The 25,913-nt window shown below is 44.5% G+C and overlaps 1 protein-coding gene across 1 annotated transcript in view; it reads left to right on the forward strand.

Annotated features, from left to right (window-relative positions):
- Positions 1–21,445, forward strand: part of LOC308292796 (ankyrin repeat and IBR domain-containing protein 1-like) — a gene marked incomplete at its 3' end in the record, with an annotated part of 56,432 nt that extends 34,987 nt beyond the window's left edge. Inside the window, exons 15-24 of the mRNA XM_080735225.1 lie at positions 8,663–8,729; positions 8,850–8,995; positions 9,925–10,103; positions 11,924–11,975; positions 12,859–12,915; positions 13,566–13,671; positions 14,748–14,880; positions 17,877–19,101; positions 19,162–19,596; positions 21,269–21,445. Of these exons, the coding sequence (XP_080591351.1) occupies positions 8,663–8,729; positions 8,850–8,995; positions 9,925–10,103; positions 11,924–11,975; positions 12,859–12,915; positions 13,566–13,671; positions 14,748–14,880; positions 17,877–19,101; positions 19,162–19,596; positions 21,269–21,445 (2,577 nt within the window). The remainder of the gene's footprint in view (positions 1–8,662; positions 8,730–8,849; positions 8,996–9,924; positions 10,104–11,923; positions 11,976–12,858; positions 12,916–13,565; positions 13,672–14,747; positions 14,881–17,876; positions 19,102–19,161; positions 19,597–21,268) is intronic.
- Positions 21,446–25,913: the final 4,468 nt, after the last annotated feature.

Here is a 25,913-nt window from a genome sequence, read left to right on the forward strand (position 1 = left end):
GAATGGTAAAAGTAAATGTTTTTGGTTCATGTCCATAAGATGTGGTTTAAAAGAACAGGATTACTAAATAATAAATCTCACACACACAGACCCTCTGACCTTGAAGGCCTGTCTTCTAGCAGACTATCAGTTGTTTTAGAAAGGAATGAAAGCAAGTCAGTTGTTTACACGTTCTCTGCAAGAGGAACGGTTTTCACGACAAAACAGTAGGACAGGAGAAAATGGGTTATAATAAAATAAACAGTCATGAAATTAAACTGGCTAAAATAAAATTGAAATAAAACCGTCAGTCCGTCAAGTTGAGTGTCAGTCAAGTTGGTTAGCGAGTTAGTGGAGTTCCTTCCACGATACCTGTCTATCCAGGTCGAGTCCGTCCTGTCCCCTAAAATGAAATAAATAAAGTAAAAATAATCCCTACCACATTGGTGAAAAAGAATTAATACATTAGGGAGAAAAAAAATTATTAAGACGTTAGGGGCATCATATATAAACATTCAAATAAACCCAAGCGTTGGTTGTTATCAGTACGAGTGTAGTCATACCAAGAGTGAATGAGATCCCTTTTTATAGAGAGAGAGAGAGACAGTCATATGTGTGAATAATTCCTAGTTTTGCAAACCAGGCAAGTGAGTTAGAACACAAACAAAACAAAAGGAAGTGAGACCCCTTTTTCGAGAGAGAGCGAGGTCACACACAGAATAAAAATGCAGAGAACCTACTTGTTGTGGCCTCTCAAAATAAAATCAGGAAAATGAGATAAAAACAGATTATCGAGCCATTCCAGCAATCCCCTCATAGTGAAAATAACACATAGGCCGTGCCAGCCTGTAAGCAGCTCAGAGTCAAAATGCTGAGAAGCGACTTGTGGCTTCTCAAAATAAGATCCCCTCATAGTTTTTTTTCAAAATAAAACAATAATAAACCAAAATGTAAGCATCGGGCAAGCGAGCGCGGGCAAGCGTGAGCGCGAGCGAGCCAGCAGACAAGCAAGATAAGCACAGAACACATGAATTCCGTAGCCCTGCTCACTTCACCTTGGTGAGGTTTTTTTCTTTTCCTTCTTTCATAATAGACAGGCCAAAATGTAACCACGGGAGGAAAATGGGATTAGAGAGGATTAGACAGACAATATATATCATATATTTAACACTAATAAAAGGGTTTGTCAGTCAGAACTTGATTTCTTTTTTTTTTTCAGAAGTCGTACTTAGTCAAAAGTAAACAAAATATAGTACCATTATCTCGGGGTGTCCCCAGGGTCAAAAGAGTGTTTGTTCTTTTCGGGACATTGTAATCCATGAAAGTCACGTAGCAGATCGACAAGCTCACAACGCGTCCCATCGCGTTGTGAGTGGAAGGCAGTGCCAGCCAGGTTCGGCTGGGGGGGGCCTTGTCAAGCCCGTCAGCATCTGAAAACACTGTTTGCGTTCTCGGTTCCTTCCTAATGAGGTTTGAGTGGTATCCAGCAACACATCCAGTGGCAATAATGTCTCCGCAGCTTCGCATATCCATTGAAATGTTCCAGGAAAGGTTTTAGGTATTGCTGGTAAATGGGAGTTCCCGATGATCTTCCAGAGTGATGTGAGGTCCGGGTTAAAAAAAAAAGGTTCTGGGTTTAGATTGTAACATCTCATCCGTGTGTGTCCAGGATTTACACGATAAAAACACTGCTTCTCGGAGCAGGGGGCTTTTTTTAGCTTGAATGGTCATGTTTCTTAAAAATGTTCTTGGGAGCGCTGAGATAAAAAGCTCCTGTATTCAACATCTCAGAGTCGTCTGAGACGGAAATAAAAAAAATAAAATAAAATAAGATAAGACTGAGACGAAAACGAAGACGTGTAAGCGTAAAGCATGAAGATTTCCGTCAGAACGTTCTGTTCTGGAACATAAAGGAAATCTACCAATTAAAATAACCACGCTATTTCTTATGTGATTAACACACGGGTGACTAACCGGTCCTTTAGGCCGATTTTGAGATTTCAAAGTGCAATAACTCTCCCCTTGAATGTCTCAGAAATTTCCCCTTCCATGACTTTTCCTAAATACTCAAGATATATGTTCTCGTTTTTTTTCCACTTCTGAAACGTTTCCTAATTATGAAATAAAATACAATTATACCACTCTGACGGCACTTATCGGCAGAAATGACCGTTCTCCCCCATTTCTCCCAGCAGCAAGAGACTTCACACCTACAGCCCCCCTGGAGTGCGCCTTTGTTCCTTCTAATAGAACATTTACATGTCCCTGTCAGCAAAGATAACATGACTAAATACACTATCTCTAATGTTGTATTTTATAATTGAAAATAATAATGATAATATCAATGTATCAATTGTATTGTTATCGCACATTATCGCACCACGTAACAGTTCTTCATTTCGTTGCGATAGAGAATGCAGATATGCGGTGGTGTAAAGTAACGTTACGTAGGCCTACAGTTTTGGGGTATTTGTAGTACTTGAGAGTATAATATATACAGTATACCATATATAATGAGCCAAATGAAACCAAATGGAACCGTCCGGGTCCATTTGGTTTCATTCTACAGACACACGTTTGGCGAGGCTGTTTTTTCCCCCCAGCTGTAGCCTATCATTATCGCCTAATTCTTCTCTGTCCTGCGATGGTGTTTGCGTTCGTCAATCATATCTGATCATTTGAGTTATAATTTGAGGGTTATAAATGTTTGAGTTATAAATGTCCATAACGTTGTACACTCTATCTCTTCTCTTTTTCTCTTCTCTCTCTCTCTCTCTCTCTCTCTTTCAAAGGTGAACTGTAAAAACTATTGTGTAGCGACATTATTATTATGTACATTTCCATTTGTTAACTTCAAATAAATGTTTCAATCCATTGATCAGTGGCTGCATTCTTTACTGATAGCCCTACCACATGTAAAAAAAAAACATTCGTGAAAGAAACCTCTCTCGCTCACGCACACAGACAGATTTTGCATCGAAACAGGAAACAATTTAAGTATCTCATATAACATGGAATGACAGGGATAGAACACAGTACTATGCAGTAGTAATAGTAGGCCTAATAATAATAACTAATAACTATGGGTAATAATAATAGTAATAAGAATAATAAAGTCGGGACATATGAAAGCTTTGGCCTAATTATTTTATTTTGTCATGTGTCTAATCTAATCTCCACATTAGATTACTAATCAATAGCGCGGTGCGTGCTGTGTTGGCCTTGAATCTCCCAAACCGTAAATAAAACAAAGCCATAAAAGATATGTTTCTGGATAAACAAACGTGTCTATAACCACTCAAACTGCATGGCGCACTGTGCGCAAAGACGCTGATCATTGATTTATTCCTGCATGCAAAACTGAACTGTTTTAAAATGACTTTCAAAACTCAACAATCTGTTATAATACAAAGGCCTCGGCGGATGCTGGGCTGCGCTGCGAAGCGATACGAAATTAAACCAGTGACATTAAAAGTAAGATCATGATACAGTAGGCCTAGGTCATTTTCTCAAGCCTGTTCCCAAACCATGAAGTTAACATTGAAAGCGAGAGTGTTTGAGAGGTCAATTGAAATGCTAATTCAAATTCGGAAGACAATAGAACCCCCGCTGGCAGCAGGGGGAGGAAGTGTTGCGCTCCTGGGCAAAAAGGGAGAGAAAATAACGGTCAAAATGAACGATAAATGCAGGCGTAGTGGTAGTTTTTTATTTTCAGTCACCCAAGTGTTAAGTAGCTGGAAACAGCTATTATTGATAAAATAACCACGCGATTTGTTATGTGGTTAAGTGGCTGGGTTATGCACTGGCCAAGAGATTCTCCCTTCAGAACAATTGCTTTTGTTCTGGGTACACTAAACAAAATCGTGTAAAGATTTCCTTCAGGACAGAAATAACTTTCGTCCTGGCAACACTAAACTGGAGTCTCGTGCTAAATAACACCAACTAATAATATGGACAAGCATGAATCTGTGACCAACAGTCTGCTATGTCCTCAGAACAGGAAACCGCAGTCCCTATTCTGTTACTCAAACGTGCAACGAAAAGCGATAAAACAATAGACTACAAAACATTAAACAATAAAAACGCAGCTTGGGCTAAAGATAGCTAGTCTCTAACTTAGCAGGTACAAACGTCTGAACCCCGGATTGTGGTGAATTAGGACTTAGCGTGTGAGAATGGAGCCCGCCTCTCAAGTCTCTTGTGCGGAGAGATGAGGGGAGAGAGACCGTCCGTGAACGGCTCCTGGTGTGGAACGTTGTGCCAGAGCCAAACCTGGCCGCCTCCATTTCGGCTTTCTTCAGACCGTTGTGAGGTTTTATCGATATGTTGATGTGGGAGAGAGTCATCATATCCGAATTCCTTTCTCCATATGGGCAAAAATGGTGCAATTGTGGGGCACCTAGAAACAACCTGTTTCATTTCCTCATTGTCTATCTTAGCCATTAAAGCTGTTATCAGTTCATTCCCCAAGCTTTGAAGAGACGCTTCAATTCAAAGGTGTTGTTCCGTTTGTAAAAAGGTTGTTTAGATTTCGGCAGGTGTTTTCTGCCTTCCTGTGCCGCGCTCAGGAGGAAAAAACGTGGAGGGAGTCCTTTCAGTGTTACTCCGTGGGAGTCAGGGGAAACGTCTGATAATATCCTCGGCTGGTTGTTACTAGCAGAGATGAACGAAGTGGGATTCCAAAACAAACTGTCCAGCTGTATCGAATCCATAAACGTCAAATCAGTAGAAATCCGTAACTGGTTCTAGCAGCGGAGAAGACAAAATGAGTCCAACAATGTTGAGTCCCCAATATCTCCTCGGAGCTAATCCGGCTCTCGAATGGGCCATTTGATGGAATTATGAATCATATTCCATATGGATAAACAGTTTCCCCAATCATAATAAAATACTCCACACACAAGAAATGATGAATGTCCACACCAGGGAATATGCGTTTTTTGTTGAAGTTTAGTCAGAGTTCAAATTACTGTACAGCAGTACAGTAGAGCAAAATCACCCATCTTTGCTTCTCTCTGAGTACAAAGCATAATAAATCACAGATATATGGAGTTTACAGAATACATTAGTCACATTCTGATTGGACAATTAAACATAACATGGTTGGGATGTTGTTGTGACTGAGTCTCGTGGACTCAGAAGCCAAGGATGTAGAATGTTTTGGCTTTTCATTATCCCGTGTCCTGGACACTTTGACATTTCGCTGGTCAATCTTTCTGTCCCTGGAGTGGGGCAGATTCTCGTCTCGTGCATTAGTTATCAGATCAAAACATCATGGCATTGACTTTTAACACTGAGAATGATATCTATACCATATTAAACATTTTAATCTTATCATCTACCCCTTGGCTCCTTTCTCTCCTTTGAATACCAGGCCACTATACTTGAGAATCAATCCCCTATTTTAATGATTAGTATCTATCGCCCTCCAAAGAGCGGCAAAGCCCTATTTCTAACAGAAATATCAGACCTTCTATCCATCTGTTCCACTGACTACGACATGACACTGATCTCCGGTGACGTGAATCTCCATATGGACAATGTTGCAGATACTACTGCTATGAACTTTCTACAACTACTACACTCCCTTAATTTTGTCCAGCATGTTACAGGGCCAACCCACAACCTAGGCCACACCCTTGACTTGGTGATTTCTAAAGGGCTAGATATCTCCACTGTCAGTATCATAGCTAAGCCCGACCTATCTGACCACTATTTAGTATGCTTTAACATAGCGATCTCAGATCAAGGAAAAGGAAAAAGAGAATCTATTACTATAAAAAAACGCTTTTTCAGCCCATCTGCAGCTGCCGAGTTCCCTCACCATCTGGCACGTCTGCCCCCCTTACCCAATTCTCCCTCAGTGAACGATATGGTTCAACAACTTAATGTAAATTTAGAGTCTGTACTTGACATTGTGGCCCCAATAAAAACTAAAAAGAAACACGACTCCAAAGCCACTCCATGGATAAATGATCAAATGCGCTCTCTTAAGAAAGATTGCCGCAGAGCCGAGCGAGCTTGGAGAAAGAATAAAATCACTGTCCATCTAGAGATCTTTAAGAAGGCAACAGCCACCTATAACAAAGGCATGCGGCTGGCTAGACAGTCCTACTTCTCGGGAATTATTAACGAGAACAAAAATAACGCCAGAGTCCTGTTCTCAACAATTGATCGCCTTTTAAACCCCCCCCAATCATACAAGCAGTCGCTCCCTGCTTCTAAAGTTAAGTGCAATGAGTTTGCAACCTTTTTTAACAACAAAATCTTAAACATTCGAGCTGGTATCACAAATAATGTTTGCACAGACACCCTGGAAAATAATTTATTCAAAACCAGAGGTAGCCTAACCTCATTCAGGTCAATTGACGAGGATGAACTTCGCAAAACAATTTTAGACATGACATCCACCTCCTGCCCGTTAGACGCAATCCCCACCCCCTTTCTCAAAGAGGTCCTAGACAGCATGCTCGGTCATATTCTCAAAATAGTCAACTGCTCCATAAACACAGGCATCTTCCCAGACACACTGAAAATGGCCATAGTTAGGCCCTTACTGAAAAAACATAATCTCGATCCCTCTGTGTTGGAAAACTATAGACCCATCTCTAATCTGCCATTTCTGGGCAAGGTCTTAGAAAAAACTATTCTCCATCAATTGGATGCATTTCTTACTACCAACACGATCCATAACAAATTTCAATCCGGGTTTAGGAAAGGACATAGTACCGAAACAGCACTTATAAAAGTAATAAATGACCTTAGGGTGTCCGCTGACAATAAAAAGGTATCCGTTCTCTTACTTCTAGATCTTACAGCGGCTTTTGACACGCTAGACTACACAATTCTAATACAGCGACTGGAGCACTGGATAGGGCTCTCAGGCTCTGCCCTGTCCTGGTTCTACTCATACTTAACAGGTAGAAGCTACTGCGTCAGCTCAGATGGCTTTGAGTCAGATAACTACAGCATCTCCTCAGGCGTCCCACAGGGCTCAATCCTCGGCCCCCTTTTGTTCTCCCTATACATGTTGCCCCTCGGAGAACTTATTACATCACACAGTATCAATTTCCATTCATATGCTGATGACACCCAATTATACCTGTCCGTAGCCCCAGACGACCCCTGTGCTCTCGACCCTCTCCTATCTTGTCTCTCCAGCATAAAACGCTGGATGAATGAGAATTTTCTCAAGTTAAACGAGGACAAAACTGAAGTTCTCATAATTGGTTCAACTGAGCAAAGAGAATCAATAATTAGTAGACTCGGTAGCCTGGCTCAACAAAGCAGCTCCTCAGTAAAGAACCTAGGAGTGATCATTGACGCTCAACTGAATTTTAATGCACACATTAACCAAGTCACTAAAATTGCATTTTTTCATCTTAGAAATATCGCACGAATCAGACCCTATCTCTCACTGAATGATGCTAAAACGCTTATCCACGCTTTTGTTTTTTCGCGTCTGGATTACTGTAACGCACTTTTATCTGGCCTGCCAAAGAAATCCATTGACAAGCTACAACTCGTCCAAAATGCGGCTGCCAGGGTTTTAATGAAAACTAGGATGAGAGATCATATTACTCCTGTTTTAGCCTCCTTACACTGGCTACCAGTTGCTTTTAGGATCGATTTTAAAATTCTCTTACTCGTTTACAAAGCACTAAATGGCCTGGCTCCGCCATATCTCTCTGACTGCCTGTCCAGATATGTCCCTAATCGCCCCCTCAGGTCCGCCAACGCTAACCTGCTTGACGTGCCTGACATGACATATAAAAACTATGGTGAGACAGCCTTCTGTTTTTACGGGCCGACCGCCTGGAATAAGCTCCCAGCGCACCTTAGACAGGCTCCCTCTGTCGACCGTTTTAAATCACTGCTCAAGACCCATTTCTTTACCCTTGCTTTTAGCTGATTTTCAATCTCATCTGTTTTATCCTCCTTTTCATGTTCTCTTTCTGTTCCTAGGGTTATATTGAAGTTTTGAATGTTTTGTACTGTGTGGTTTGCTTTTTTATTTTTTACTGTTACTATGTATACACTTTTGTTCTGCACTGTAAAGCACTTTGAGCTGCATTCTGTCATGAAAGGTGCTATATAAATAAAGTTTCATTCATTCATTCACTGTTGTTCCACCAGCGGACGGACACACTGCCAGAAGGCCGGCTCCAACGCCTCTCTTCCCGTTCGCTGCTCACGGGAGGTGCTGCAAGGCAGCGTCGGCTGCGTCGCTATTAGACCTGTCACAATTCAGGCAGACAACTCTTGGATTAATTAGAATATATTTTGATTGAGCATTTACTGAGCATGATATACAGTTTGAAGATATAGTTTGGCGTCAGAACTCTGTCTCTATTCATTCCCTCTAAGCATAAACGTTTTAGATAAGTTATATACCAAATAGAATTACAGGGAATGAATTAAGACCCCCAAAGGGGATCTAGAAACAGCGGGGGATGTGGTGGGTAAAAAGTCATAATCGTGACAGCCCTAGTCGGTATAGCCTACTCCATTGGTGAGCAGCGCCCTCTTGTATGCCAGCTTGCCATGCAAATGAAGCACACAGTCCACAGAGGCTGCAAACGCATCTTAAATCTGCACCTACTACATTACCGTTGGTACAGTAGTTACAACAGAGCAGTGAATGAATCATGATGACTGTGTGGTTCTCTCTCTCTCTCTGCAGCTGGAGCAGAAGCTGCTGAAAACGGCCAAGGAGAAGATGGAGCAGCTGAGCAGAGCGTTTATCTGCCGTACGTCCTGTCTTACTGCTCTCTATGTCCTGTCTCTCTCTGTGTCTTACTGCTCTCTGGAGACACTTGGACAAAGAGCGTCCGCTAAACGCCTGCATTGTGATTCATGTGTTTCATCAGGAGAGGGCACCCCTCCAGACACGCGCTTCATCGAGGACGGTGTGTGTGAGCTGCTGAAGACGCGGCGCGTGCTGAAGTGCTCCTACCCGTACGGCTTCTTCCTGCAGCAGGGAAGCACGCAGAAGGAGATCTTTGAGCTCATGCAGGTACGCTACATGAAGGAGATCTTTGAGCTCATGCAGGTACGCTACATGAAGGAGATCTTTGAGCTCATGCAGGTACGGTACGCTACAGCAGGGTTCCCCAATAGGCGGCCCGCGGGCCATTTGCGGCCCGCGGGGGTTACTGTCTGGCCCCCAGCAAACCCAGTAATAATGGTTGTATAAGAGCAGCAACAACACTAGTATATTGTCGTTGTCGGGTGGAATCCTCGTATCTCCAAATGTGTACGTTCTTTCGCAAAGGCGTTCATACAAGGCTGTCGCACAAACGTAGTGAAAACAGCAGATCTACAAGCACACAATGCCTCGCGGTGCGAGGCGTTGTGTGGTTGTAGATCGTCTGTTTTCACTAGTTTAAATCATTCTTAAAATGATGAATGCAAAAGGAACGGTTTTGGACATAGGCCTACAAGATTTTCTTCCGACAACGACGATATCTTAACTGTCGCTGGAGTAGCGGGAAGCCGGTAACGCCACAGTCGCTCCCTGCAATGTTGTGGCCCTCGGCTTGGTACCCTAGACATAATTCGGCCCTTGGGGAAAACTAATTGGGGAACCCTGCGCTACAGTAACAGTACATGCACACCCATCTGTCTTGAGTTATACTTGTACATATTAGTATAGAAGTGCAGTGATTCTCAAACTGCTAGAGGCCAGCTTTCTTCTATAAAACATGTGACTTCCAAAGGGAATGAATTGGACGCCGTTTACCCCCCCGCCTCCCCCAAGGGCACGCTAGAGGCTTGTGCTTCCAATGTCTGTCGGAGGCCTAGGAGTTCTTGACATTAAAAGGTTTGAGCACCACTGATCATAGAGACACAGGTTTTTCAGAAAACTGTCAGGATTTCTAGGGATAGAACACACCCGTCATACAGGTCTTAATGGCTTTAACCCCTTGTTGTGTCCTGGTCCAGACGGACCTGGAGATGGTGGTGGAGGACCTGGCCCAGAAGGTCAACCGTCCGTACCTGCGGACGCCGCGCCACAAGATCATCAGCGCCGCCCGCCTGGTGCAGCAGAAGAGACAGGAGTTCCTGGCCTCGGTGGCCCGCGGTGTGGCCCCCAACGACTCCCCTGAGGCCCCCCGCAGGAAGTATGTTCTCTACACTCACACTACATATATACCCGCGGTGTGGCCCCCAACGACTCCCCCGAGGCCCCCCGCAGGAAGTATGTACTCATTTCACTCACACTACATATATACCCGCGGTGTGGCCCCCAACGACTCCCCCGAGGCCCCCCGCAGGAAGTATGTACTCATTACACTCACATTACATACACTACATACTGTACATACCCACGGTGTGGCCCCCAACGACTCCCCTGAGGCCCCCTGCAGGAAGTACGCTAACACCACACCATAGACTGTATAAAAGATATGGACAAAGTGAAGCCATTGGTTTCTATGCAGCGCAAATGACACATTTTGGGTCCTTGGCATGGGTGTTGCCATCATAGATTGTAAAGGCACCAGAGGATGCTATTGGCTGCCAACGGTCACGTGCAACCGCAAGGACACATGGGAGAATGTGGTCGGAGCCTCCCGAAATACAGCACACAAAGAAGAACACAGCCGGCTGGTATTAGTTTAGTTGGCCACGCCCCCCGCAACTTTATCATCAATTTTAACATAAATGGGACCTTATTTTCACAAAACGCACATCATCGTGATTGAAAGGCAATTTTTAACTAGCGATAGGAACCATAAAGTATGTATGAAAGTGTTAATTAAGGTTAGAAAACAAAAGTGGAAAATGAATGGGATCCAATGGAGAACAATTCTTTTTGCGATCGGCCAGGGGGGAAAACAGCGCAACTAGCGGCCAATCATAGGAAGTTTTAGTTCCTTATTGGGCTCATTTTAAATCGGCGGAACTATGCCCCTGCACCACACACACACACTACATATATACCCGCGGTGTGGCCCCCAACGACTCCCCTGAGGCCCCCCGCAGGAAGTACGCACACAAAACAAACTACACACACACACACACACACACACACACACACACACACACACACACACACTCACACACACACACACACACACAGGGAAGGAGCTTGTTAATTTGTATGGACACCTTAAAAGCACCTTATCGACCCTGCTTATTGAGCCAGGCTTTTATCGAGCCCACTATTTAGCGTTTTCTAATATTTTATGGAAACATGTGAGACAACAAATTCTGAACAGAACTGGTATCACTTATTATTGTCCAGTTGTTGTGAGTTTGTGGCTGACCACCATCTATGAAGATGAAAATTAACAAAAGTAAAAGATATTTTTCCTATCATTAAAAAAACCATTCATTAATGTGCAATAGGTGTTAAATGGCTTTATTTTAGGAATAGTACTGTAATAATTTCTTGATCGCTGCTTGTCTTGATTGTTTAAACCAAAAAAAAGGTATATGTTCCCAACTCAATTACAGGAAATGGTGGGACATCTGGGCACTAAGAGCATGTGGGCAATCCTAATTTACGTAGGTGCCCACTTGTACAGTTGTTCAAGTGACCACATGTCCCTATAGTGCCCAGATGTCAGTCGATCTATAAGATCACAACGCCTTGTGTCGTCACAACATTTTTGTGACCTTGTACATCTGCTATTTTGGCTGAATGCTTGACTGGATGATTTTCAGCTGCACAGCAGCTGTATTTATCACAGTAAAGGCAACCTTGTGTCATAATAGCTTTATTGTTTAGAATGAACTACTCAATCAATTGCAGAAAATCAGTTTGAGACGTGGTATTCCTTCCCACTGAAACTCACATCATATATGTTTAGTACCGGAGATGGTCGGGTTCAGGCGACAGCCGAAGGAGGCCCGTGATAACGGTTAAATATATCCGCTGAACCACGTCCGTCTGTGTGTAGCTCTGTTATATCATATTGTGGTTTCTGTTTGTCTGTAGTTTCCCTGGAGGATCATGGGATTGGGAGTACCTGGGCTTCGCCTCTCCTGAGGTAAGACGCGTGCACGCACGCACGCGTACACAATACACATGCACGCGCGCACGTACACACACACAGACACACTAACAGCTACAGACTCCCCTCCCATGCTAAGCTGGCCTACGCTGTTCCCTAAACGTCCAGCAGGTGTCGTGCATGAGTGACGTGCGTCACCCCCTGTCCCTGCAAACTGCATGTGGTTCAACCAGATATATTCAGACTAAACTCAATGTTATTTATTATTCTTATTATGTATTATACTTATATCAACAACAACTTATGTTTTCCATGCAACCACAGTTCACGGTTGAAATGACACTCCTATTCATAGGAGTTCATGGTCCATTTATGCTGCTCGATTAATCCATTATTTTCTTATAATCGATTGAATGGAATAGTAAGACTAAGACTAAATATATTGACAATTTCTTCAACAAATAAAAACTAGACTAAAGTGTCAGGGAGGGACAAGTGGAGAAGAGATCCAGTAGAACTTAAAGACAAGTCATTTTATGTTTGGTTGCACTCGGGTGTTTCACTCTGAAAATAGCAGATCCACAAGTGAGCTTGTAGATCTGCTATTTTCAGCATGCATCCAAGTGTAAAATCAGGCATTTCACCGCCATCAAGGCCTGGCAAAATACATTGTTCAACCGACAAAATCAACTGTAGATTTAGGTCGACTAAAATCATATGATATTTAGTCTACTAAAACTAGACTAACTAATTTTCAGATTACCAAAATGTGACTAAAACTGAATGACATTTTAATCAAAAGACTATGACTAAAACTAAATCTAAATTTCCTGTCAAAATCAACACCGGTGCGATGAAGGGTCTTTGAATAAAACATTATTAAGGTTTAATTAATTAGGCTCTGCTTATGTGTGTTAAGATGCTGGCACGACACTCAGTGCTGGGGGACGGAGAGCAGAGAGACAGACACACACAGGTAACACACACACACGCACACGCACACACACACACACACACACACACACACACACACACACACACACACACACACACACACACACACAAAATGCATCAAAAGTGTTTGGCCAGCAGAATAACATTACTGTAGAAACACTTACAATCGCAGGTCTGGGGATGCAGTTATTACAGTATGAGAAATACAACAGTGCAAAATGTCACTTGATAAACCAATGCGTACAGTATAACATGGTAAATGGTGCCTTTATATAGCGCCTTTATCCAAGGTGCTGTCATTGGTTGTGCATTACATTCACCCATCGACATTAACCCTCGTGCTCTAATGACGGTTTCTCTACCCCTGAGCCATGCCGCCCCAGTATATGATATATTGTATATATCAGTGCAGTCCTGGCTGTGTGCGTGCTACGGATGTCTCTTGCAAGCTTTGCTAAGCTGACCCTGCACTGCAGCATGCGCCGCTTAAGAGGCAAAAACACCCTCATTATGGACAAGAAACTGAGGTCTTGTTTTCATGTTATGTTCACTGGTGGATAACGCTTTGTTGTTGTTATGCTAGTATTGACTTCCAGTATGTTTTATGCTAGGAGTACACTGACTTCCAGTATGTTTTATGCTAGGAGTACACTGACTTCCTGTATGTTTTAGGAATACGCTGACTTCCAGTACCGCCGCAGACACCGGCAGCGTCGTCTTCACAGCGTCCGCAGCAACAGCAACACTCCAGAGACCAGCAGGAGAGCCGACAGCACAGGTACAGTACCTGAGCAGCCGTGAAATACATGGAATTATAGCATGTTATACAATGGGTAGTTCTGATGAAGCAATCCGATTGGTTGAAATATCCATCTACCCGTGATGATAATGAGCACTATGGAACAGGTCTCATCAAACAAAGAAATCAGCTGTGCCCGGTCGGTTCGCAAACGCTCGCTTTTATTGTTTCCGTAGGCGATGCCTTGTAAGTGGCTAGCAGTTTTCATGTGAAGTTCAGGGACATGCACTAGTAGCGAAATCTGGCATTAAAAATGGACAGATTTCCATTGAATATCTGAATTACAATGAAATGAAGTTGACGTGTGTTTTTTAAAGGGTAACAGTTGTATAATCGCAATATTAAACTCTCGAGGGTTGTGCCTTATCATGATTATATCGGTACTTCACCCCTGCCTACAGAACTTGTCTATCGGCTGGTTACTGCAGCAATGCTGGCATGCCGATAATCGTAATGATGCACACCCTCTGGCTTAATATTGCTTAAATTTGTCCATGTATTTTATAGGCAGCAGGGGTTGACACTAAGGTCTCAGCACGTGCCTGTTGGACAAGTACAGGTCATGTTCTACATCACAATTACACATGTATTATAAATGGCAAGACAAAATTCATCAAGAACAGAATTAGTATTGGTTACTATAGGTTATGAATGAATTACAATCACAATGTAATATCAATTGTAAGAATGAATTCATGAGGAATGGTACACGAATACCAGCGGATTCCTTGCTGGGGCTGTGTGATAAAAAAAAAGAGAAAGTATGCCAAATAAGTACATAGCATACTCTCAAACATGTCAACAATCCAAGATGGCAGCCAACAGACTTCAGTTATTGCTTAATGAATTCCTATGGGCTGTGAGTAATAATTGTCATAGAGCTTTAGCCAGAGGTAGAGTAGAGCGGCCGCTCGGTTCCCAGTTCGATCCCGGCGAGTTGATTAATTGGCCGCCTACCCGTGAGTGGACAAGGAACTGGTTGAGCAACATCTAGTCTAAAACGACACAGTTAAGGCTGAGCCTCATTGTGTTGTGTTATTGCTGTGTGATTGCAGACGGCCCTGAGAGGAGCGAGGGCCGGCGACGAGCGGCGCTGTCCTCCCTGGACGAGGACGACCCCAACATCCTGCTGGCCATCCAGCTGTCTCTGCAGGAGTCCCGCCGCGACCGCCAGGCGGACGCAGACAGGTACGCAACCAGGGGAAGCTTATGCTGTATGACCTAGGGCCCATTGATTCACTCTGAAATAAGGAGCCGAGTTTATTCCGGTTTAGGAGGGCTCCCCAAACAGGCATTTTATCACGCAGCCACTGTTCTGTGGAATGCCCTCTTCCCTCCAGCCCTGAAATGTCTAAATTCCCTTGCAAGATTTGAGAACAAGGTTAATACCTTAATACTAACTGGTCTTAGTTATATCCTTACCCCGGATGGCATAATTTGCACTGATCTTTCTCCTTGAGTACCTCTTGTCCGATATGTATATTATATTATACTAGAAGCTGGGTCTAGTCGGCGACCTGGCCAACTCGGGAACGATGTAAATAGGGAATGAATGCCCCGCCCTTTAACACTCAGGACGCCACCATTCACTTGCACTTTATTTTGAAGAGCCCCGGAAGCTCCGTGCGTGTGCACGTGGGTGTACACTGACGATCCAGGAAGGAGATCTGTTTGTTTACAAACGGTCGCGAAAACTAAAATCCTAACCGGGGCCGACCATCACCGCATAGTGTCGACGTGAAGACAAGCTGATCTCGGCCTCCTCGGCGTTATTTGCACCTTATTTCGAGATAAAGCCGTTTTTATGTTTCAGTATAGAATAGGAGTCAATGGATAATGGCCGCTCTCGGTTGCTTCTGGCTGCGTTGCGTCATGACGTATGCAGTTTTTTCTTTCACCAGCACCCGTAGCAAGCGTCTGAGATGCGGGTTACCATGGAAACCTTATCTCGTCTGTGAACATGTTTGGCTACCAAGAGCAGCCAAACTGTTAATGCAAACCCCATTATACCTGTTGTCATAGGACCAGTTTTGACCATCTGTTTGCCTGTGTCCATTTATGCCCATATATGGAGATATCTGTAGCTGTCTGTCTGTCGGCGTCCATTTTATGTCCATATATGGAGATCACTGCAGATATAGTTCTGGGTCCATTTTATGCCCATATATGTGTCCCAATCTCACTGAGAGCCAGTCATCTCGGAAAGTACAGCTTTAGACAGGGACTGAAAATACCTTTTTTTTTTTTTTTCTCTCACTAAAATGTGATAAAGCCACTAAAGCATTTCATAAATTTCAGGCTACATTTCACTTAAACGCCAGAGCTTAACTCTGCATGTAAATAAGACTTTTTTTTAATTAATGTGAGAGATCGTCAGGTCATTTGCAGGTTAGAAATTTATTTAGAACTTGAATATCTCAAAAGTAGTATTTCAGCATGGCATCATTCTATAAGCCATATCTTCAAAACTGTTGGGTCAATCTCCACAACCAATATATCATTTTGTAGCTATGATCCCCAGCTTTCAAGTGAAATGAAAAAATGAAAATGAATAAAAATCCAATGACTGGCTCCCAGCCAAATTGGGACACATATGGAGATATCTGTCTATCTGCGTCCATTTTATGCCGCAGATAGTGTCCCTTCAGATAGGACCCGTTTTGACCATCTGTTTGCCTGTGTCCATTTATGCCCATATATGGAGAAGATATCTGTCTGTCTGCGTCCACTTTATGCCCATATATGGAGATCTTTGACCATCTGTTTGCCTGTGTCCATTTATGCCCATATATGTAGATATCTGTATCTGTCTGTCTGCATTCATTTTATGCCCATATATGGAGATCTATGCAGACACAGTGCCAGTTCCGGAAAATCCTGATGTCAGACATCAGAATCCGAACCTTTCATGCTGGTTCCAGAAAATCGTGTATCGGGTCGGGTCGAGGCCGAGCACTGCACTACCTGCTGCGGTGGGGAACGCGCGTACCGAATTTGAAATAGGGAATGAATGCCCACACCCTTTAATGCAAACCCCAATATACCTGTTGTCATAGGACCCGTTTTGACCATCTGTTTGCCTTTGTCCCATTATGCCCATATATGGAGATCTCTGCACACACAGTACCGGTTGGGGAAAACTCTGATGTCAGACATCAGTTCCGCATACGGGCATTCATTTTATGCCCATATGGAGAACGCGTGTGCCGGTGGGAAGAACGGTTTCGAGATACGCGGATTACGTACATACATACACATTCACAGAGATTTTTTGTTGACTCATGTGGCGTATGTGATGTCAGAGCCTTTTATGAAGTGATGTCACAATGAGTCAGCGCTTGCGCCGATTTCCTCCGGAACAGCCTGATGTCAACAGTCAGCTCCGCATAAGGAGATTCCGCGCGTCAGGTCGGGTCGAGGCCCGACACTGCACTACGCGCCGCGGCGGGGAACGCGCGTGCCGAATCTGAAGCCGATGGGACGAACGGTTCTTGAGATACGCGGGGCACATACTCACAGAGATTTGTCGCATTTATAGATAGATGTTTATGTATAATCTCAAATCAATCAATCAAATCAATCGATCAAATCTCTCTCAATGTTCTTTGGTTGTTTGCATTGCATATAGAGTAGTGAAGTGTGACGTAATTTACACATCCTACCTGGTTTGCGGTTTTCTTCCCCCATTCTGAATTCCCATAGAACTTTTACATATCGCGTCATATAAGAACTGTGTCCCAATTATAAACACATTATCTCAGCGGTTTGACTCATGGATATGAAGAATCAACTGATGGTGAGAAAACTCTAATGTTACAGTCGCCGAATTAGTTACATTTTTGCTAGAAACTGGCTTTATAAAATATGACTGACTGACTATCATAAACCACACAGAGCCACCTCGCCGACAATATCGCAAAGACTGTTTGTTTATTTTTGGACCGCAATGCTTATATGAGAGGATTTTAAGATGACTCGATGTTATTCTCCATAGAGAATGACTTCATTGGAACCGGGGGATGAGCGAGTCACGCCATGACTTTGTTACTCTATAGTGTATTTGTTTCATGTCCAAAGTGGGCCACAATGGAAACAAGCTTCGTCCACATTGGCCATTTCCGGAATTGACGTCATTGTTGCAATGTATTTTATATCTGTCAATAAAGTATTCTATCTATCTATAGAGACAGAGCCACGGACGGAAGGCCGGAGACAGAGAGAGCGGCGGACCTGGGCGACCCCTCCTCGCGCTCCCCCGCCGCGTCGGGGGCCAGGCGCCCCTCCCCCTCCTCCTTCCTGGAGCCCCCCCGCCCCCCGGCCAGGACAGACTCCTCCCCGCAGCCCCCCGTGCCTCCCCCTCCTCCCCCCGTCCCCTGCCACCGCCTCCCCCTGCCTCCCCCGCCTCCCCCCTGCCTCACCGCCGAGCTGCTGAAGCTGGGCGACAGCCTGATGAGGCTGGGCGACATCACCACCCCGTACCAGCTCGACGCCAACATGCCCGCGCCGTACCACCTCGATGCCAACATCACCCCCCCTTACCACTTGGACGTCAACATCGGCGCGCCGTACCACCTGGACTCGCGTGACTTCGGCGGGCAGCGAGACGCGGAGGACTGTGGCCCGCACCGCGCCTACGACCACGGCGTTCCCTGCGACACGGAGCCGGGCTACGGCCCGGATCCCATCCACCGGGCCGCCGCCGGCCGGAGCTCGGACCCCGGCTACGACGGCCCCGAGCGGAGTCACGGCCACTGCCGCGCCGGCGCTCACTCCGCCAAAGCGGAACGTGCCGACGTCGGCGGCGACGCTTACACGCTCGCAAGCGCCCCCGAAATCCACCCAAATCCCGGCCTGGAGAATCCGCGAGAATCCGCAGGCCGCCCGCCGGCGACCGCCCGCGAACCCGACGGCTGCTCTGGCGCCGCTGCCAAGCTGGAAGAAGAGGGAGCCGGCGGCTCCGGCTCGTACGCCCCGCGACACACGCCTCCTCCAGCTCCTCCTCGCGCCACCGGAGCCTCCCCGCTCCACCTCACCCCTCGCCCCCCTCCCACCCAGCTGTGCCTCCCGTCCCGGGAGCGGGAGCTGGAGGGGGACGAGGAGGAGGAGGACGACGAGGTGCCGCTGTCTCCGGTCATCCCGCCGGGCGGCGCCTTCACGCCCAGCGACCCCCAGAGCCTGGAGCCTCTGGACCCCGAGGCCTCGGCACAGCTGCTGGACAACATCATGGCCTGGTTCAGCCAGAACATCACGGCCCAGAACAGCCCCCAGAGCCTGGCCCTCATCCCCCCCTCGTCCCACCAGAACAGCCCCCAGAGCCTGGCCCTCATCCCCCCCTCGTCCCACCAGAACAGCCCCCAGAGCCTGGCCCTCATCCCGCCCTCGTCCCACCAGAACAGCCCCCAGAGCCTGGCCCTCATCCCCCCCTCGTCCCACCAGAACAGCCCCCAGAGCCTGGCCCTCATCCCCCAGAGCAACCACCACCGGGAGTCCCCCGTCGAGTGCTGGGACCAGGGGGGCCAGGGCTGCGACTCCTCCGCCGCCCCGGAGGGCGACGCTGAACCCGCCCAGCCCGCCCCGGAGGCTCCGCTGGCGCCCGGGCACAAGATTCACGAGGAGGGGGACGAGGAGTGCTGCGCGGAGGCGGGGGCCGCGGTGGAGCTGGCGCTGGATGCAGCCGACTGGACTCACGCCGCCTCCACGCTCTCCTCCTCGCTCGCACACGGCCAGGGAGACGACGCCGACGCACGGGACGACGCAAAGGACAACGCACGGGACGACGCACGGGACGAGCGGGGTGACGAGACACACCTCACACACCACCACCAGCAGCACCACCCTCAGCCGGACGAGGACCAATCGCCAGAGGAGGAGGAGTGGCTGGAGCAGGAGGAGTGGGTGGAGCAAGTACATTTGGTGTGATCGCCAGTGGTTCTCAACCTGGGGGTTGGGACCCCTAGATGATTAACTTAATGTGCAACATTGTTTTCTCTCTCAACAGTAAACAAACAACATCCATTTCTAAAGTGACAATTTAAGGACTTTTTAATACCTCTAAAATGACAAATTAAACATTGGCCAAATTGTCAAATATTAGAGGAAGAAATTGTGAAAATAGCAGATCTACATGCTCACAAAACCTCTCAACGCGAGGCATTGTGAGCATGTAGATCCGCTATTTTCACAGTAGAACCGTGTTATACAAAATGTTGCGCCTCAACTCTTAGTGCTCATAGGGTGGGGGTGAGGGGGGGGGGGGTCCCCAGTTAAAATGTGATTATTTTGGGGGTTGCAGCCTGAAAAGGTTGAGAACCACTGGCCAAGTCGACGGGATGGATGGAGAGAGAGAGAGAGAGACAGAGAGGATGGAGCGGAGCGGAGCGGAGCAGAACGAAGGAGAAGGAAATATTGGTGGAAAGACTAGGAGGTGGGAGAGAGAGAGAGAGAGAGAAGGAGTAAACTGTGGTTATTTGTATCATAGTGTACGTAAAGGGTCGCCTCGCGACCGCGAGGCACTTCGTCCATTAAAGATGATGTCATGAGCGGCGTATTGAAAAGAAGAAAAAAAATAAGTGCTTTGACAAGAATTAAAAAACAACAACAAACTAAAAACAAAAACATAAGAGTTGTCAAAACTGAGAGTGCATCGTTAGAACACTACTGCTATCACACCTTATATTTATCACCTTTCATTTGATATTGATTGATTTGTACTTAAGTGTTTTTTTTATATTTATTCACTGGCCTCCTGTGGTTTTGAGTATTCGACCACTGAGGTGGCAACACGTTGGTGCCGATCGCGTCCCAGATTTCCGGAACGCGCCTCTTTGCCACCTTTTGACCACGAGGGGGTCGTGGTCCACAAACTGACCCGGACGCTTCTCCACCACGCCGACGTGGTCGTGGTGACACGGTAATAAAAGGCTTCTGAAGTGGCCAAAATATGCCCACGCCCTGGAGGTTGAGGGTGTTTGTGTTACAATCACGGCGGCTCCCTGTGCGTCATGGGTGTTTGACGCACGGTGAGCCGGCCTACATAGTAAGGGGATATCTTCAGAAATAGTGTCATATCCTGGAAAAAATTCCTTACCAAAAACTTTCTTCACCAATGTGTTTGTAAAGGTGTCTAGTAACACATCTAAAAAAAAACATTCCCTGGGTTAAAGGCGGCTCCCTCAAATCCCTAGTTTCACTAGTTTCATCACTAAACCATAGTTTTGTCTGGCCGTTTTTTTTGGCAGAGGAATGTTTTTCTTGCAAAACAAATGCTTGCAATGGATTCAGAATCATGAAAAAACCCTAGTTTTGACCCCTCACATGCTACTAAAGCATAAATGTGTTTTATCCTGTATAGTTAAGTTAATGGGACCCCAACTTTCAGCAGCAGTCAAGGATTCTCCTAGGGGAACTGAATTTCAGTCTTTGTGAGATGTGTGAGATGTGTTACTAGAGACCTTTACAAACACATTGGCGAAGAAGGTTTTTGGTAAGGAATTTATTCCAGGACTTTATAAGATATCCCCTTACAATACAGTTGGGGGAAGCTGTGAAGTGTAAAAGGAGTGTTACGTCCGTATAGGAGTGTCTAAAGGTAGCTCTGCACCGCACCGGCGGTGGTACGCGGCAGAAATCGTCGGTTGCCAAAATTCTGCCGTTGAACGGGCAGTGGGTGCACTGCCGCGTCGGCTTCGCAAGTCGTAGGGAAGCGTCGAAAGCCGACCGAGCACGTTCGGCCGGCTTAAGAGCCGTCGGATAGCAGCGGGCTAGTTGTTGAAAAAGACATCAAGCTATAACAGTAGCCGTCTTGTCGGTGTCGGTCTTAGGTGCGTTCAGCAAATTATTTTTTCCGCACTTTCCAACCATCTGATCTCCCGACTTCATTGGACTGCCAGTCAGTCTGTAGTGATCTGCAGCAGTCTGTTTGGTGGAGAGCTGCCTTTAGACACAACATCCCATCTCACCCACATCCCAAGCTGCCACAAAGAGACAAGTAGAGCACAACCCCTGCTGCGAGCTTGTAGATCTGCTATTATTGGAAAAAACATTTGTGCAAGTCTTTGAATATTTTTGACCCGATTCTATAAATTTCTTCTAAATCCTTCTTCCAAATCAGTGGTGCTCAAACTTTTTCATGTCAAGAACCCCCAAAATTACATGTATTTGGCCACGGACCCCTCATCTCAAAATATGTTGATCCAGGGACCCCCCAGAAGCAAATATTTGAGATATATTCAAAGATTTGCAAAATAAAAATCATGATCTTTCAAAAATAGCAGATCTACAAGCTCGCAGCGCAGCACTCGGTGAGTAGAAGGTCAAAGGTCACATGGTTACACACATTAAAATCCTTAGTATTCATTTCATTCTTAAACAGTGATTTGGACCATAATGACGGGTCAATGTTTACCATTGAATGAACACTAGACCAGGGGTTGGCAACCTTAGCACAGGGGAGGGTGATCACTGGCACACTGGCAGAAGTGTGTGAGAGGATCTATATTTTAAAATCAAATGTTGATTTAAACGTGGTCAATTAAATTAAGTCACCTAAAATTACATCCTGCACATAATTCTACATTCATTAAAATGCTGGGGGAGGAGTCTGGGATATAGGTGGGTTCTTCCTCTTGAGTCTAATGATCATTATGATGTCCTGAGTCCTGACAATCAAAATATGTCAGAATGCATTCTGTGTCATTACATTTTATGTTGACATGGCACACTGACTATCTAGAACAGGGGTGGGCACCTTTGATGATGGAGAGGGCCACTATATTTTCCAGAGGGCCACATTACATATACAGTCAAAAATAGCCGATCTACAAGCTCAAGACGCGTTTTGAGCTTGTAGATCGGCTATTTTTGCTATGTTTTAATTAGAATCTGGAAAAGTATTTGTTTTATTTCACTTCAAATGCGTGTACAGGTTATGTTACTTCTTACTTTATGAACTTAAATACAAATGCATTGGACATAAAAAAAGACTAGTAGTAGGCTAGTCATAGATGACTAGTAGGCTAGTCATCAAGATACTAATATACAGTAGACTGAAATAATTAAAGCTGGTCATGTAATGTTAGCACGTTTGGAATTATAACAGCCGAAACCAATAATATATCAGTATTCCTGCAGAACATTAAGTGAAGTTGGGGGGGCCGCCAGTTGTATGATTCTAGAAAATAAAAACATGGCATTTCATTTCAAAAAGGTTGCTGACCCCTGCTCTAGATAATAATGACTTGATTCAGGCTGGCTTTTGTTGTGCCAATTATGTTTCCACACTAACACTTATTTAAATGGACTTTCTTTATTATATTTCATATTTTATTTTAATCATATCTATTCCACTACTGATAGAGTGTGTTGTTCATTGAACGATGGATGACGATGAGTTGGGTTTTCAGTGATGGTTGATGATGATGATATCACACATTTTTAGGTCTGTGTGCCTTTTTTTATTATTATTGTTTCAATCATTGCTGAGTATATTTATTATTGATTGTGTTACATGTTTTTGTACCAAGTTTTATGGAGGTCCAATTAACGATGAATGATCAGTAGCTGGACACAACTCGCCCACTTGGGTGTGACTGACTGTTGCCATCTCCTTGTGTTGGAGCCTCCTCTGTAGGTCAAATCGGCAGCAGAATATTATAGTTTGATATGTGATCGAAACGGTTCACTTTTTTTTCCTCACTTCATTTGGGTTGAATTTGCACGAGTCAGAGAAATTGAAATGGATTCAGTAACTTTTCCACTGACACATCACATGTCATGTCTCATGTCCCTGTTAATCATTCAGCAACTGTTCTACACACTGTCCTATGCTGTCCCTGTTAAACACGCAGTAACTATTCCACCACCCTGGCCACAATATGCGATGTGAATGGCATGAACCTGTAGACACCGGAAGTGGCGGAAGTGCTGCGTCATGCGTCAACATCCGGTGAAATTCTCCCGGCGGAAGTAGCACCGTTCTATGCCGTATCAGCCTATGGTCGTAACCAGGCTTTTCTCTTCGCAGATGAGTAAGCCAGGCTACGCGAGGCTACTGTTCCACAGTCTTATCCCTGTTAAACACAACCATGTTCAAAGCATGGAAGAGGAACAGCGTGAGAGAGCGGCAGGGTTTGCCGAGACTAAAAGTTCTTATTGAAATGATGAAGGACACACTTTGTTCAGGTGTTGATTTGGTAAAACTACGACAAAAGATGTTTGTCGACTACCTTTTTCCACCAACTAAAACGTAATAAAAACTATGGTGACTTAAGACTAAACATATTGACGATTTTGTCGAAGAATAAAAACCAGACTAAAATGTTAGGGAGGGACTAGTGGAGATCCAGTAGAACTAAAAGACAAGTCATTTTATCTTTGGTTGCGCTCCTGTGTTGCTCTCTGAAAATAGCAGATGCAACCAAGTGTAAAATCAGCCATTACGACGCCATCAAGACCCGCCAAAATACATATTCTTTTAAATATGACAAGTTCAAACAGTTCATATACATATACTAATAATACAGGTGGTCAACCACAAACAGCTGTACATGTACCATACACCGTGAGATTGTAATCTTGTTCTGGGTGTGGCTTATTTATTAATAATATTTCAGGTAGTTGGAACAAACGCCAACCCTTAGAGAGCAGATGTAGTGATTTCCACCAAACCAAACTGCAAGGTGCTGTTCCTGATGTCTGAGAAGAACTTTTATTTTATTTCTTATTATTTTTTACACCCGGTCAGCAAGACGATGCCAAGAGAAATGAGAACGTATCTTTAGTGCTGAGAGTATTGGATTTTATTTATCACGTGGAATCATTTGGTTGGTGTAATCTGTGGTGGCACAACTGAATCACTGATGTCTGAGTGGTGTCTTTGTTTTTTGCACACCCATGTTCATTTGTTTGAGCGCTGTTGGATACTGTCTGAGAAGTTGTAGAGGACTCTGAGTGTGTCTGTTATTGCTTTAACCCATTTAGGCCTAGAATTATTGACTGCTTTAAAGGGATATTACACTTTCAAAAAAACTTTTAGGTCTAATCAGGCTTGTATGTTCACCCTGAACAGTTTTTAATTTGCTTCATTCAGTATTTAGATATTTGATGTAAATGTTACCAGCTCCAACACGCCCAGGCCCTCTCCACATACACACCCATTGTAACTTCAAACTCCATTTTAACCATGATAGATTCATTAAAAACACACATTATTTTTTCTGGTGACTCATAATACCCTCCTAATACGTGAGCAGACCGTGTTTTTTCAATAACTTTTTTCATTTATTTTCAATAAAACATTATTGTATTTAATGTTTTCCATTTTCCCAAAGAATTATTAAAAATAAAAGAAAAAGGTTATTGAAAAAACACGGTCTGCTCACGTATTAGGAGGGTATTATGAGTCACCAGAAAAAATAATGGGTGTTTTTAATGAATCTATCATGGTTAAAATGGAGTTTGAAGTTACAATGGGTGTGTATGTGGAGAGGGCCTGGGCGTGTAACATTTACATCAAATATCTAAATACTGAATGAAGTAAATTAAAAACTGTTCAGGGTGTTCATACAAGCCTGATTAGACCTAAAAGTTTTTTTGAAAGTGTAATATCCCTTTAACTGTTGAAAAATAGCAGATATACAAGCTCACAGCGCGGCACCGAGTGCCTCGCTTGCGAGCTTGTAGATCTGCTATTTTTGAAAAAGTCGTGAAAATGTGTGCAAATCTTTTGAATATATTTATTTTTAGAGGGAACATTTGTAACTCAAATTTTGCTTCTGGGTGGTCCTTGGAACTAAATATTTTGAGATGAACATTTTTTTACAGGGGTCCTTCACATGAAAAGGTTTGAGAGCCACTGACATAATAGTCTCTCAAGAACAGACTAACTGAGCCCCAGTTAAGTGAAAAGGACCTTTTCTTTGACGATGGCTGGCCAGATTGCTGACATAGAAACATAGGTTTTTCAAAAAACCTTAGAAGGACCTAAGGACGAAGTGTCTTTTGAAGACACTTATAGAATCGGGTAAAAATTCAAATTTTCACGATTTTACAAAAATAGCAGATCTACAAGCTCGCAGTGCGGCACTCGGTGCCGCGCTGTGAGCTTGTATATCTGCTATTTTTCAATAGTTAAAGCATAAAATAATGATACACAATGTGTACCCGTTCGGGGCTCTGCTGTCATTTTGTACTCAAACCTTTCTTTTTTATATACAGTGTATATA

This window comes from Nannobrachium achirus (genome assembly GCF_963921795.1).
Source record: "Nannobrachium achirus genome assembly, chromosome: 10".
In the NCBI taxonomy this organism is placed as follows: domain Eukaryota; kingdom Metazoa; phylum Chordata; class Actinopteri; order Myctophiformes; family Myctophidae; genus Nannobrachium; species Nannobrachium achirus.